Source organism: Staurois parvus, unplaced genomic scaffold (assembly GCF_062004578.1).
Source record: "Staurois parvus isolate SC_StPar_1 unplaced genomic scaffold, SC_StPar_1.0 ptg000505l, whole genome shotgun sequence".
Classification (NCBI taxonomy): Eukaryota; Metazoa; Chordata; class Amphibia; order Anura; family Ranidae; genus Staurois; species Staurois parvus.
Genome location: NW_028318301.1, coordinates 1,211,029 through 1,226,284, shown reverse-complemented (window position 1 = coordinate 1,226,284; position 15,256 = coordinate 1,211,029). Strand labels below are relative to the sequence as shown.

The window sequence follows — 15,256 nt, the reverse complement described above, 5'->3', positions numbered from 1 at the left end:
TTACACTTTCAAAATAACAGAAAACAAAAAAATGGCGTCTGCAAAAGTTTGGGCCCCCTGCAGAGTTAATATCTTGTACTGCTCCCTTTGGCAAGTATCACAGCTTGTAAACGCTTTTTGTAGCCAGCCAAGAGTCTTTCAATTCTTGTTTGAGGTGTCTTTGCCCATTCTTCCTTACAAAAGTCTTCCAGTTCTTTGAGATTTCTGGGCTGTCTGTCACGCACGGCTCTTTTAAGGTTTCTCCATAGATTTTCAATTCTGTTGAGGTCAGGAGATTGTGAAGGCCATGGCAAAACCTTCAGTTTACGCCTCTTGATGTAATCCCCCGTGGATTTCGAGGTGTGTTTAGGATCATTATCCATTTGTAGAAGCCATCCTCTTTTTAACTTCAGCTTTTTCACAGATGACATCAAGTTACCAACCAAAATTTGCTGAAATTTTATTGAATCCATTTTTCCTTCTACTCGTGAGATGTTCCCTGTGCCACTGGCTGCAACACAACCCCAAAGCATGATTGATCCAACCCCATGCTTAACAGTTGGACAGAGGTTCTTTTCATTCAATTCTGTGCCCCTTCTTCTCCAAACGTACCTTTGCTCATTCCGGCCAAAAAGTTCAATTTTAACCTCATCGGTCCACAGAACTTGTTTCCAAAATGCATCAGGCTTGTCTATATGTTCATTTGCAAAGTTCAAACGATGATTTTTGTGGTGAGGACGTAGAAGAGGTTTTCTTCTGATGACTCTTCCATGAAGACCATATTTGTACAAGTATCTCTTTATAGTGGAATAGTGTACCACAACTCCAGTGTCTGCCAGATCTTTCTGGAGGGATCGTGCAGTCAAACGTGGGTTTTGAATTGTTTTTCTCACAATCCTGCGAGCTGTTCTGTCTGATATTTTTCTTGGTCTTCCAGATGTTGCTTTAACTTCCACTGTTCCTGATGACTGCCATTTCTTAATTACATTCCGAACAGCGGATATTGACATCTGAAAACGCTTTGCTATCTTCTTATAGCCTTCTCCAGCTTTGTGAGCGTCAACTATTTTCAGTTTCAGTTTTCTAGACAACTGCTTAGAAGAACCCATGGTGCTGATTGTTGGGACAAGGTCAGATGAGTCTGGGCATTTAAAACCTTTGAGATTGACATCACCTGGTCTTCCTAGACGATGATTGAGAACAATCCATGACACTGGCAGGTCTCAGCTTGGCAAAGGGGGCAGTGCATGCTATAAATTCTGCAGGGTGCCCAAACTTTTGCAGACGCCATTTTTTTGTTTTCTGTTATTTTGAAAGTGTAAATGATGGAAATAAAATCTAACTTTTGTTGACATATTATAAGAATGTCTAATCTGTAATTTGATGCCTTTTGGAGATTTTTCCATCTTTCCTTGGCTTCTTTATGCACATTAATACAAATTTTTAGCTGGGGTGCCCAAACTTTCGATCCCCACTGTATATATATATATATATATATATATATATATATATGTGTGATTTTGCGTACCCATGCCGCCCTGTAGCAGTATTTCTGCTGTAGGGTGGTCAGGAAGCGGTTACAGAAGAGGTTTGTGTTACGGTGCTGCGTTACTTTAACTGACAATTGCGCGGCCATGCAACACTGCACCCAAATTAAATTTACATCCTTTTTTTCCCACAAATTGAGCTTTCTTTCGGTGGTATTTGATCGCCTGTGCGTTTTTAATATTTTGTGCTATAAAAAAAAAGGCTGACAATTTTGAGAAAAAAAACCCAATATGTCCATTAAAAAAATTTAAAAATCAAATTTTGTCACAAATTTCATCCAAAATGCATTCTGCGACATGTCTCTGCTACAAAAAATCCCAATCCGTGTAAATTAATTGGTTTACATGAAAGTTATAGCGTTTCCAAATGGCGGGAAAGATACTGGGATTTTTAATTTTTATTTATACTAATAATGGTGGCGATCAGCGACATATGGCGGCGATCAGCGACTTATGGCAGGACTACAGCGGACATTTTGACACTGGGGGGGAACTGACTTGGGGTCACTGACATCCCCAGTGACACCAATACAGTGATCAGTGGAAAAAAAACCCACTGACACTGTGCTAATGGCACTGGGGAGGAAGGGGTTAACATTTTTAGGGTTTACTGTGTGAGGGGAGTGTTTTACTAGGGGGCGGGGGTGTGCGCTGGACGGGGGCAGGCTGATCGAGAGAGAGAAACTCTTCTCTCCCTCTGCAGCTTGTCACGAGCTGTCAGGGAACTGACACAGAGCAGGGCTGTGTGTAAACAATGCAGCCCTGCTCTCTGTCAGCGATCACCGCTAATCCCGGGGAAACGGCCGGTAATCACTGCTGACACCCGCGGGACAGGTAGGGCGGGCGCGCGCCCCCTACCTGTTTTGCAAAACTACGTTTTAAAACGTGGTTTTGCCCAGCCGTGCCGCCCTGCAACCGTTTTAATGCGGTGGCTGGGCGGCAAGTGGTTAATATACTTATAAACTATATAGGGTCTGGGATTAAAAATACCATTTTAGTCTTTGTAGATGACACCAAGCTTTGCAGTGGAATAACGTCCTTACAGCAGGGGCGGACTGACAACTCATGGGGCCTCCGGGCAATAGGGGATCATGGGGCCCCTGTGTCATTGTCTACACCCAAAAAAGCCTATGTAAAAGCCAATGAAAGGTACTAGGGGCATCTCATGGGGCCCCCTACTGACCCCGGGCCCTCGGGCAGTGCCTGAGTGCTCGAATGGTCAGTCCGCCCCAGCTTTACAGGATGTCTCCAACTTACAAGCCAACCTCAATGCACTGTTTAATTGGGCAACTATGTGGCAAATGCGGTTCAATGTTGATAAATGTAAGGTTATGCACTTGGGGGCTAAGAATATACTGTACATGCATCCTACATACTAGGCGGACTACAACTGGGGAAATCAATGGTGGAGAAGGATCTGGGAGTTCTGGTAGATCATAAGCTTAATAATGGCATGCAATGCCAAGCTGCGGTTTCTAAAGAGAGCAAAATCCTCTCTTGTATTAACCAGTTCCCCGCTGCTGCTGCTACAGGGTGGCAGGACTGTGCAAAATCATGTGTATATATACGTGATTTTCCATTTCCGGGTTGGCATTGCAAGCTACAGATGTCGATCACCGGGTCCTGGCCGGAGATTCCCTGTCGGCACCCAGCTATCACCGAGGAATAGTGAAAGGGGAGAGGTCTGTGTGTAAACACAGATCTCTCTCCTGTCAGCACCGACATGCTGCAAGCAGAGCAATACAAAGCAGCATGTTTCCCTAGTAAAACATATGCTGCACACACAGTAAAACAATGCCAAGCTGCAGTCTCTAAAGCGAGCAAAATCCTCTCTTGTATTAAAAGAAGTATAGACTCCAGAGAGAGAGATATCATATTACCCCTGTACAAATCATTAAAAAGCCTCATCTGGAATATGCAGTTCAATTTTGGGCACCAATTCACAATAAGAACATTGGGGAACTGGAGAAAGTACAGAGAAGGCAACCAAACTGATAAGAGGATGGAGGAGCTCAGCTATAAAGAAAGATTAGAGGAACTGAATGTATTCTCTCTTGAGAAGAGGAGATTAAGGGGAGATATGATCAACATGTATAAATACATCAGTGGTTCTTATAGTGAACTTGGTGTAGTTATTCACCTTAAGGTCATCACAGAGGACAAGGGAGCACTCTTTACGTCTGGAGAAAAAGAAATTTAGTCTCCAAATACGGAAAGGTTTCTACACAGTAAGAGCTGTGAAAATGTGGACTAGACTCCCTCAAGAGTTGGGTCCGGCCAGCTCAGTGGATTGCTATAAAAAAGGCCTGGATTCTTTCTTGGATACACAGAATATAACTGGTTACTAACTTTTATAAGTAAAGTTGATCCAGGGATTATCTAATTGCCTCTCAGGGGATCAGGAAGGATTTTTCCCCTACAGGAGCAAATTGGATTATGCTTTGCTGGTTTTTTTGCCTTCCTCTGGATCAACTGTGGGTGTTTTTTTTAAGGTTGAACTGGATGGACTTTTATCTTTTTTCAGCCAGACTAACTATGTAACTGAGTCACTGGTTGTTAGGATGCAGGCGAGACTTAGCTCGATAACAACTAGAAACCCAAGTAGGAAGCTGTTGGATTTATCAGTAGTAATAAATGTTTTGCTTCCCACTGCAACTGGAGGCTTGGCTATGATGAACACCCATTAGTTCACCACTTGCTAAGCCAATTGAACCTGCAGATCATCCTAGAGAGCACAAGAATCTCCCTTCACAGTGCACCTCATATTATTTCCTCTTCTAATTGAATGGAAAACAATTCCATTAAAGGATAAGTTCACATTTGGGAAAATGTTACATGTTCCACCTGGTTTTAGGGTGAAACATGTAACATGCTCTCAATGCTGCAGCCGCTGCTCACTGAAATCCCAACCCCCCATCTGTGACAGAAGTACAGCACAGCAGTACGGGGTTCCACCCACAAGGCCGCATCATTCATTCACAGTGTTCTATGAATTATTGAACTACAAGTTACAGCCTTACCAGCTGTCGGATTGTAGTTTTCAATGAACTACTACGGTGCTGTGGAGCGCCAGGGTAATTTGATTTTTCCTGTCAGTATATCTACTTACATTCTCCGTACATTCCATACAGGCAAGCAGATATACTGAAAGGAGACCTGCATGGCACCAGCGATCTGCTGATCGCTAGTGCAGTGCTTTACAGGTTCCTGCAACCAAAAATAATAAATGCAAAAATGTACATTTATTATTTTTGGTCAAAAGGTGAACGTATCCTTTAAAAATAGATTTACAGGGCCATTAAAGCAAGATTAAAATATTCTATTTTTTAAAAATGAGACACCAGGAGGTTTATGCCTTAAACACATATTGGCACATTATGGCAGATTTAACTGTCAAACAATGGCTTTCAGTGCTGACTTGTCACCACTTCTCACTGTCAGACGCTTCCATCTTCTTCTGGTATTCCTTCCGGGTTTGGTCTGTTTAGTCACTTTAATGAGCAGGCTGTGATGATGTCACCTCCATGCGTGCACATTATCATAGAACAGAGGGGGTTCCGGGAATGTATGTTGTGCCACGCATCAGAAGCCCAATGTACATTACCACTGTAAAGCAGAAAGGATCATTTATGACAGAAGAGGCCATAAGGGTTTCTTCTCTCATAAAACCCCTACGTGTCAGTGTTTTTTTTAGAGTTCAATTCCACTTTAAGCAATGGATGTGTAACTTATTTTTAGAGAACAAGGACATTTTTTACTTTCACTTTAAGTATCAACTGCATGCCAACTTCCTTCTTTCTAATTGTAGAATCATTTCCTTATAAATGTTTTTTCTTTGTATGACTTTTCCTAGGTCATATTTAGAAGTTCACCAAATGGAACTGGATAAGCTAACAACACAGATCAGAGAGTCTAAGAGGAACTCAAGGCTGGTAAATATTTGTTTTGTAATGTTTGCTTGCAAAAACACTAGGATATTTGTAGAAGTATACTGTTTTGGGTTGATTTACTAAAACTGGAAAGTGCAAAACCTGGCGCAACTCTGCATTGAAACAAATAAGCTTACAGGATTTTTGTTTCAAAGAAATCAACAAGTAAACTTGTGCTCAAGTGTGGTGCTTTAGGGTTTGATAAATTCTCTCCTTTTCCGGGTCACAGGTTTAGCGCAGATGTGTCTTGCTACTCCCTCAGGACTGTGGGTATATTTTCATGTAGCACTATAAAACAACAAAGACAGGGCACACCCATGTTGCATATTACCACTATATAATTTTATTGAATAAATGAAGAAAGTAATGTACTCACAAATGTATGACGACAAACATATCATGAAACGCAGATGAAGCTGCCACCACCGCTAATGACATGGAAAGACCTTATAGCGTCCTTAATGGCGTACGTGTTACGAGGGACAAGCCCTCTTCCTCAGAGCCCTTAATTGAACAAGCTGAAGTTAGGAGCTGATTGGCTATTGTGCACAGCTGCACCAGATTTTACACTCTCCCGTTTTAATAAACCAACCCCTATGTGCCTTGTATGGAAAAATGACAAAATACACCATCATTTGAATTTCTTTAAGGGCTAAGGTAGCATAAAACATTTGATTGAAACCAAACTTCAGTTAAAGATGTTCTAAAGCCAAGACTTTTTTTTTCTTACCTTACCATACCTTAATAGATCCAGTGCTGTGCACGTGTCAGGGACCATCGCGACGCAGGGGTCTGCACATGCGTAGGTGTCTGTCAAGACATGCAGGCAGCAGGGCACTAGGACCCAGGCGCCCCCGTCACCTTAGACGGTGCTGGGCAGGCACTAGGACCTAGGCTGCACCTGTCAGACTTAAACCAGCCCTGCACAGACACAAGTTGCCATATGGTCTGATCTTGTTCCTGTGATCTGTGAGTTGATTCCTGACTGTTGCTGACCTTTGCTTGAACCTGACCTTGCTGATATTCTCCTGCCCTGACCCTCTGGCTCGTTTGACTACTCTTCTGGATATCCCTTCTGATCTGAACTTCTGTTACAGACCCGGCGAGTGACCTGATTCCTCTGTGCCTGCTGTCTTGTACCACGCTGTCCGCCCGTTACCGACCCGTCTGACCACGCTATTGCTCAGCCATCCATCCGACCCGCACGAATTAGCTGCTATTCTCCAAACCTGTCTGCCTCTTCACACCAGGCTCTCCACCTGTCATTACCTCTGGTGATTTCTCTACCTCAGGTGGGTGTACTCAGGGGCCGCAACCTGGTCACTGTCCACTCCAAGCCCATCCCCACCATCAGGGGCTCTGGTGAACAAGCGGACTGGGGCTTAGACTCCGCGCCCTGGGGAATCCTGTCCTGTGGACTGCTAGAGTACACCAGGTGGTCCATAACAGCACGGCTGGATCTCTTTCTCCCCTATCTTCCTTTTCACACAGAGACTCTGGCAGCAGCAGGACTGTCAATCAAATTATGTGAGCAGGAAGTGGGGCACGGGGTCAAGCCCCATTGTATGTGTTTGTGGAGCACGGCTTCATATACCAGGTTGCCATGGCGACTAGAAATTGTGTCCTGGTGTCTGGGTTCACACACTGCCTCCCACTGACTTCAATGGGAAGTCGCGCCCCGTAGATTTCAGTGGGAAGTCGCGCCCCGTAGACTTCAGTGGGAAGTCGCGCCCCGTAGACTTCAGTGGGAAGTCGCGCCCCGTAGACTTCAGTGGGAAGTCGCGCCCCGTAGACTTCAGTGGGAAGTCGCGCCCCGTAGACTTCAGTGGGAAGTCGCGCCCCGTAGACTTCAGTGGGAAGTCGCGCCCCGTAGACTTCAGTGGGAAGTCGCGCCCCGTAGACTTCAGTGGGAAGTCGCGCCCCGTAGACTTCAGTGGGAAGTCACGCCCCGTAGACTTCAGTGGGAAGTCGCGCCCCGTAGACTTCAGTGGGAAGTCGCGCCCCGTAGACTTCAGTGGGAAGTCGCGCCCCGTAGACTTCAGTGGGAAGTCGCGCCCCGTAGACTTCAGTGGGAAGTCGCGCCCCGTAGACTTCAGTGGAAAGTCGCGCCCCGTAGACTTCAGTGGGAAGTCGCGCCCCGTAGACTTCAGTGGGAAGTCACGCCCCGTAGACTTCAGTGGGAAGCCGCTCCCGGTAGACTTCAATGGAAGGCGCATCCCATAGACTTCAGTGGGAAGTCGCGCCCCATAGACTTCAATGGGAAGGCGCGCCCCATAGACTTCAATGGGAAGGTGCGCCATAGACTTCAATGGGAAGGCGCGCCCCATAGACTTCAATGGGAAGTCGCACCCCGTAGACTTCAATGGGAAGTCGCGCCCCGTAGACTTCAATGGGAAGTTGCGCCCCGTAGACTTCAGTGGGAAGCCGCTCCCGGTAGACTTCAATGGAAGGCGCATCCCATAGACTTCAGTGGGAAGTCGCGCCCCATAGACTTCAATGGGAAGGCGCGCCCCATAGACTTCAATGGGAAGGTGCGCCATAGACTTCAATGGGAAGGCGCGCCCCATAGACTTCAATGGGAAGTCGCACCCCGTAGACTTCAATGGGAAGTCGCGCCCCGTAGACTTCAATGGGAAGTTGCGCCCCGTAGACTTCAGTGGGAAGTCACGCCTCGTGGACTTCAGTGGGAAGTCGCGCCCCGTAGACTTTCATTGGGAAGTCGCGCCCCGTAGACTTCAGTGGGAAGTCACGCCCCGTAGACTTCAGTGGGAAGTCACGCCCCGTAGACTTCAGTGGGAAGTCACGCCCCGTAGACTTCAGTGGGAAGTCACGCCCCGTAGACTTCAGTGGGAAGTCACGCCCCGTAGACTTCAGTGGGAAGTCACGCCCCGTAGACTTCAGTGGGAAGTCACGCCCCGTAGACTTCAGTGGGAAGTCACGCCCCGTAGACTTCAGTGGGAAGTCACGCCCCGTAGACTTCAGTGGGAAGTCACGCCCCGTAGACTTCAGTGGGAAGTCACGCCCCGTAGACTTCAATGGAAGGCGCATCCCATAGACTTTAGTGGGAAGTCGCGCCCCATAGACTTCAATGGGAAGGCGCGCCCCATAGACTTCAATGGGAAGGTGCGCCATAGACTTCAATGGGAAGGCGCGCCCCATAGACTTCAATGGGAAGTCGCGCCCCATAGACTTCAATGGGACGTCGCGCCCCATAGACTTCAGTACAAAAACTCTGATCAATAGCAATCCTATGTGAACACTTATCTCCGCATGCCACTCTACTCTATCACTTCAAGTCTGGAATGCACTGTTAAAAACTTGCACAGGACCCTTCTCACAATGGTACTCCAAGCACATGCATGTGGATTACATCTTTGTGATTCACCTCAATAGGAACACAAAATATCTAACCTGTCATGCAAATCTGTGAGTTTCAAAATGAATCCAGAATCGCATATGTGTGAATAGATCACAGAATTGCTGTGATTGCAGGTTCGGGTGCCATTATTTTCATTGACACCTAAAACGTGGTGCGGTTTTGCTTTAATTGTCATGTGGCAAATCATTGTGTGACAACCCCCGCTACGCTAAAAAAAAACTGGATCTTACCCTTTTTAGTTGGCTCCTAGATTCAAAGCAAATTTGTCAAGCTCTGCCATACATACACAGTTCAGGAGCAAGCATACACTGTATACCCCCATAGCAAAGTAGTAAGCGGCTTGTTATGGGGTACAGGAGAATACGAGGAACCAAGACTTCTGGCGGGAGACCACAGAAGAGGAGGTTCAGGGCCACTCTGTGCAATACCATTGCACAGAGCAGGTGAATATAACATGTTTAATTTTTTAATTTTACAAAATGTGCCTTTAGCAGGGGCGGACTGACCATTTGGAAACTTGGGCGCTGCCCGAGGGCCCGGGGTTAGTAGGGGGCCCCATGAGATGCCCCTGGTACCTTTTTCATAGGCTTTTTTTAGTTTTGGGCAAATACACAGGGGTCCCATGATCCCCTATTGCTCGGGGGCACCATGAGTTGTCAGTCCACCCCTGGCCTTTAGTAACACTTTAAAAAGCTAGAACCATAGCTGAAATACTGTACATAGATGGGATCTATTTTCCTGCAAAAATGATTGTAATTTCAGCTCTCCCCCAACAGCTCACACTAAGAGATTGCTCTATCCTTATACTAGAAATAGAAAGCACAGAATTTGTCTCTTAGCTAGGCACGCCACACTTTGTCACTTTTTTAGAATTGCTTTTTTGTTCAGCGAGACCTTGCGCGGTCATGCAATTTACGTCCTTTTTTCACACAAATAGAGCTTTCTTTTGGTGGTATTTGATCACCTGTGAGCTTTTCATTTTTTGCGCTATAAACAAAAAAACCCAAAATTTTGAAGAAAAACTATATTTTTTACTTTAGGCTATAAAAAATATATAGTGAACTCAAAGTTAGTTATAAATTTAGGCCAAAATGTATTCTGCTACATGTTTTTGGTAAACAAAATCCCAATAAGTGTATATTGATTGCTTTGTGTGAAAGTTATAACGTCTACAAACTATATAGATACTGCAATTTACACAATTTTTTTGCTATACAGTGCTGCACTAGTTTAACTGACAATTGCGCGGTCATGCAATACAGTACATAAATTAACTTTATGTCCTTTTTCACACAAATAGAGATTTCTTTTGGTGGTATTTGGTCACCAATGTTCTTTTTATTTTTGGCACTATAAACAAAAAAAGATTTGAGAATTTTTTTTTTTTTTTAAATTATATTTTCTCATTTCTGTCATAAAAAATATCCAAAATAACTAAAATTTCATAAATTTAGGCCAAAATGTATTCTGCTACATGTTTTTGGTTAAAAAAATCCTATTAAGTGTATATTTATTGCTTTTGTGTGAAAGTTATAGCATCTACAAACTATGGTATAGATAATGGAATTTACACAGCTTTTACTTTCTGACTGCCTATCACATTTCTTGAGGTGCTAAAATACCAGGATAGTACAAACACCCCCAAATGACCCCTTTTTGGAAAGTAAACACCCTAAGCTATCTGCTGAGAGGCATATTGAGTCCATGGAAGATTTATTTTTTCCCACAGGTTTCTGGAAAATGACAAAAACATTTTTTTTTTTTACACAAAGTTGTCATTTAAATTATATATTTCTTGCACAAGCCATGGGTATATGTGGAATTACACCCCAAAATACATTCTGCTACTTCTGCCGACTATGGGGTACCACATGTGTGAGACTTTTTGGGAGCCTAGCTACATACAGGAGCCTGAAATCCAATGACTACTTTGAAAGCCTGAAGGTGTGTAACATTCTCATTTCACTTCCTCACTACCTATCACAGTTTTGAAGGCCCTGAAATGCTAGGATAGCACCACCCCCCCCCAAAATTACCCCTTTCTGGAAAGTAGACACCCCAATGAATTTAAGAAGAGACATGGTGAGTATTTTTCAGATCTTTTCTTCAATTTTCAAAAACTTGTGGCAAAAAACGAGATCTGCAAAATACTCACCATGCTTCTTATCAAATTCCTTGGGGTGTCTACTTTCCAAAAAGGGGTAATTTGGGGGGGGGGGGGGGGTTGGTGCTATCCTGGCATTTCAGGACCTCCAAAACTGTGATAGGTAGTCAAGAAGTGTAATGAGGAAATAAATAAAGCCCTTTAAAAGCATGATGGTTCTTATTGAATTTTGGGGTCCTGTACTTGGCTAGACTGCCAAAACGTCTCTCACATGTGGTACCCCCATACTAGGCAGAAGTAGCAGAATGTATTTTGGGGAGTAATTCCACATATACCCATAGCATGTGTGAGCAGTAAATCATTTAAGTGACAATTTTGTGGAAAACAAAATGTCATTTTCCAAAAACATATGGTAAAAAATAAATTCTTCTATTGATTCAACATGCCTCTCAGCAAATAGTTTGGGGTGTCTACTTTCCAAAAAGGGGTAATTTTGGGGGGTGGGGGCGTTTTATGCCCAGCATTAAAAGTTTATGCCACACATCACTCACTCTTCCAACCACCTGAAGACAAAGCCTTTTCTGACACTTTTTGTTCACATGAAAAAAATCAGTCTTCTTTGCTAGGAAATTAATTTAAACCCCAAACATTATATATTTTTTTAAAGAAAACACCATAGTGAATAAAATGGTGGGTGCTGCAATTTTTTACGTCACATAGTACGCAATTTTAAAAATAAAATACATTTTTGTTAATTTTAATGCACAAAAACACAAAATATTGGGCAATTATTTGGTAAAATATAAAATATGATGGTAGGCTGAGTAAATAGATACCAAACATGACATGCTTTAAAACTGCGCATACCCCGTGCAATGGCGACAAACTGCATACGTTTTTAATATCCATAGGCAACGTTTTAAAAGCCTTTACTGTACAAGCTATGATTTTAGATTTACAGAGGAGGTCTAGTGTTATAATTACTGCCCTTGATCTGATGTTCGTGGCGATACCTCACATGCATGGTGCAACTGCTGTTTCCATACTGGCACAGGGTCAATGCTCACGAATGCAGATGCATGTGTGCGCGGGGGTAATGAGGGTACTTTTTTTTTTTTTTTAAATTATTTTGATTTTAATTATTTTTACTCTGTCCCCTTCATTTTTTTTTTTATCACTTTTAATGCAAATATCCCCTATAACTTCAATGGGCATTGTCATAAATTCTTTTTAGAGAAATCTGGGTTCTGTCAGACTCTAGATATCTCCTCTACCCTTACATTATCTAATCAAACCAAAATCGGTGTGATCAGATGCTTTCTGAATTTACAAATGGCGCTGTTTATATCCTGTGAAACTGAAGTGATGAAATGCTCGTAGCTTTCAATTTCTTAGGCTATAGAGATGATTGGCACCATTCTGTTCTCCAATCAGCTCTATGGTCAACTGGCAGAAACACTGGCTGCATTCTTAGGTTGCCCCGATGGCACAGGACTGCCCGAGAAGGCCGGTGAAGGCAGTGGGCGAGGGGGGCATCATCTCCCGCAGCATGTAAAGCAATCCTGCAGCTAATTAGCCACTAGGATTGCTTTTACATGAAAGCCGATGGCTGAAAAAAACAATACCAGGATGATGCCTGCAGCTGTAGGCATTATCCTGGTATAACCATTCAAAGTCCAGTGATTTGTCAGTACGTCGTTGGTCCTTGTTGGGTATACAGTAATACCTCAGTTTACGAATTTTCTCAGTTTAAGTTTTTTTTTAAATTGCCTGCAATTCTTTTACATTCAGCTCTCAGGTGCCAGTTTTTTAATGTAATTACCATTTTTTTTTCTCTATACTATAGTTCAGAAATACAGGTGTCACTTTCCCCCTCCATCTAAAAGAGAGAAAGTTTCTTTTAGTTTATTTCCCCAAGTTAAAAGAAACAATGTGTCCTTTCAGTTTCTTAAACAATACAAAGTATCCTTTAGCTCCAGGGAAAGTGACAGCTAATGTTGTGAGCTATAATGAAGAAAAAAAAAAAAAAAGACGGCAATTGCATTTAAAAATCAGCACTGACATACACTTTGTATTGTGAAAAAAAATTTGTAAAAAATCCATAAACTGAGGCATTATTTTCAATGGATTTTCATTCGTAAACTGAAAACTACGTTAACAGAGGCATTTGTAAACCGAGGTATTACTGTATATGCTATGTTCTTTTTTTTTTTTTTTTTTTTTTTGTATGCAGCCTGGGGACTGAATGAAAAAAAGATAAGAAATCTCTGCCAAAAAAAGTGTGTGGTATGCCCACCATTAGAATATACTGCCCTGCATCCACCCACTTCTAATGGTGGGCACACATTAGGTCACACAGTGCCACATGCGCCAGTTCCAAGATTGTACAAATGTCTACATAGTGGCACGCTTGAATAAAAATTGTCCACGTATAAGTGGTACTCCATATGGAAAAAGGATGACACCAAGTCCCAAACTATCTTTGCCACTGCTCCCCATGTAGTCTGGACATACGAGGGGCTCCATGTAACTATCTTTTTGTCGTTAAAATGCATAAAACACATTATACTCATATCTATGCCTGGCCATGGCAGCAGAGAACACAGGCATATGATGAATCAGGTCTGTGGACCAATACAACAGCAATTCATTTTTTTTAGTAATGCCCATGTTGAGGATTAGGTCCAAAAAATGTTTAAATTTGGAAACCGTAATGAGTTTCCATGCGAATGGTCTGGCAATGTTTGAATTTGGGTTGGCGGCGATAAATTTTTGTGCATATAAATTGCTTTGATCCACAATCAATGCATACAGATCTTCCGTGAAAAACAGTTCCAAAAAATCAAGGGGAGTAGTTAAATCTGCTATTTCCACCTGAATTCCGGGTTGGGCAGTGAATGGGGGAAGTACGGGTGCTGCAGAATTTGTAGGCTTCCAATCGGGATTTGTAAGCACATCCGGCAGGATACTTTGGGCTCTACAGGCTTGTGTGCGAATTCTTGGTGGTTGCGGAACAATACTTGTGCTCGCCACCGCACCAGCTTGTACTGCACTTATGGGACTCACCACGTTGCCAAGTCATACTGCAGTGCTGGTATTATTATTATACAGGATTTATACAGCACCAACAGTTTGCTCAGCGCTTTACAATATAACGGGAGACAATACAGCAACAATACAGTTCAATACAAGAGGGTTAGGAGGGCCCTGCCCCTTGGATCTTACAATCTAAGAGGTATGTGAAAGACCAGGATGTACTAGGCCACTAGTACTCGCCAGTTCAGCAAAAGGTAGCATGGCACTAGTACTGGCACTCTGCTGCATATGAGAGTGATCAAAATTTACCAGGAGGTGCTAACAGAGATCAGGCCTGATTCTGCGAACACTGCAGTTTTGTGTGCAATAGATCAAGTGACAGTGACCTACTGACACTGCACTTGCTGGGGGAGAAGGGGGGGGGTAAGCATAGGGGTAAACACAGGTGCTGGCAGGTGCTGGGGCTGATCCCGCTAATGCTGTATTTTTGGGGACACTATACTAATGTGAACACTGGTATAGTGCTGATCTGATCAAAGATATTGATCCGTTCTGACACTAGCAATGGAGGTTTATTGTGTATGAGTGTCTTCCTGGCAATCAAGGGGTAAATGTGATGACTAGTGTACTGAAGATCAATCTGATGCTATTTGGGAGGGGCGTGAAAACCACAGGAGCATGAATCACTTATATATATATGTGATTTTGCACACCTGTGCTGCCCTGTAGCAGTATTTATGCTATAGGGCAGTCAGGAAGTGGTTACATAAGCGGTTTGTGTTATGGCGACAATTGCGCGGTCATGCAACGCTGCACCAAAATGAAATTTACATCCTTTTTTCCCCTTGAATTGGGATTTCTTTTGATGGTATTTGATCGCCTGTGCGTTTTTTTTTTTTTTCGCTGTAAAAAAAAACCCCCAACAATTTTAAGAAAAAAAAACTATATTTTGGACTTTTTTCTATAAAACATGTTCAGTAAAAAAATGTAAAAATCAATTTTCATCATAAATTGATACCAAAATGTATTCTGCGACAATCTCAATACGTGTAAATTAATTGGTTTATGTGAAAGTCATAGCATTTACAAATGGCGGTATAGATACTGGATTTTTTTTGTTTACTAATAATAGCGGCAATCAGTGACTTATGGCAGCAATCAGTGACTTATGGCGGCGATCAGCGACTTATGGCGGGACAGCGGCGGACATTCTGACACTGGGGGGGAACTGACTTGGGGTCACTAACATCCCCAGTGACACCAATACAGTGATCAGTGCAAA

At 43.2% G+C, this 15,256-nt stretch overlaps 1 protein-coding gene across 2 annotated transcripts in view; it reads left to right on the top strand.

Annotated features, from left to right (window-relative positions):
* LOC149451927 (rho family-interacting cell polarization regulator 1-like) overlaps positions 1-15,256 on the top strand; it is a 1,274,165-nt gene that overhangs the window by 371,399 nt on the left and 887,510 nt on the right. For both annotated transcript variants that reach the window (XM_089689951.1, XM_089689952.1), the window contains exon 4: positions 5,380-5,458. In XM_089689951.1, the coding sequence (XP_089546077.1) occupies positions 5,380-5,458 (79 nt within the window). The remainder of the gene's footprint in view (positions 1-5,379; positions 5,459-15,256) is intronic.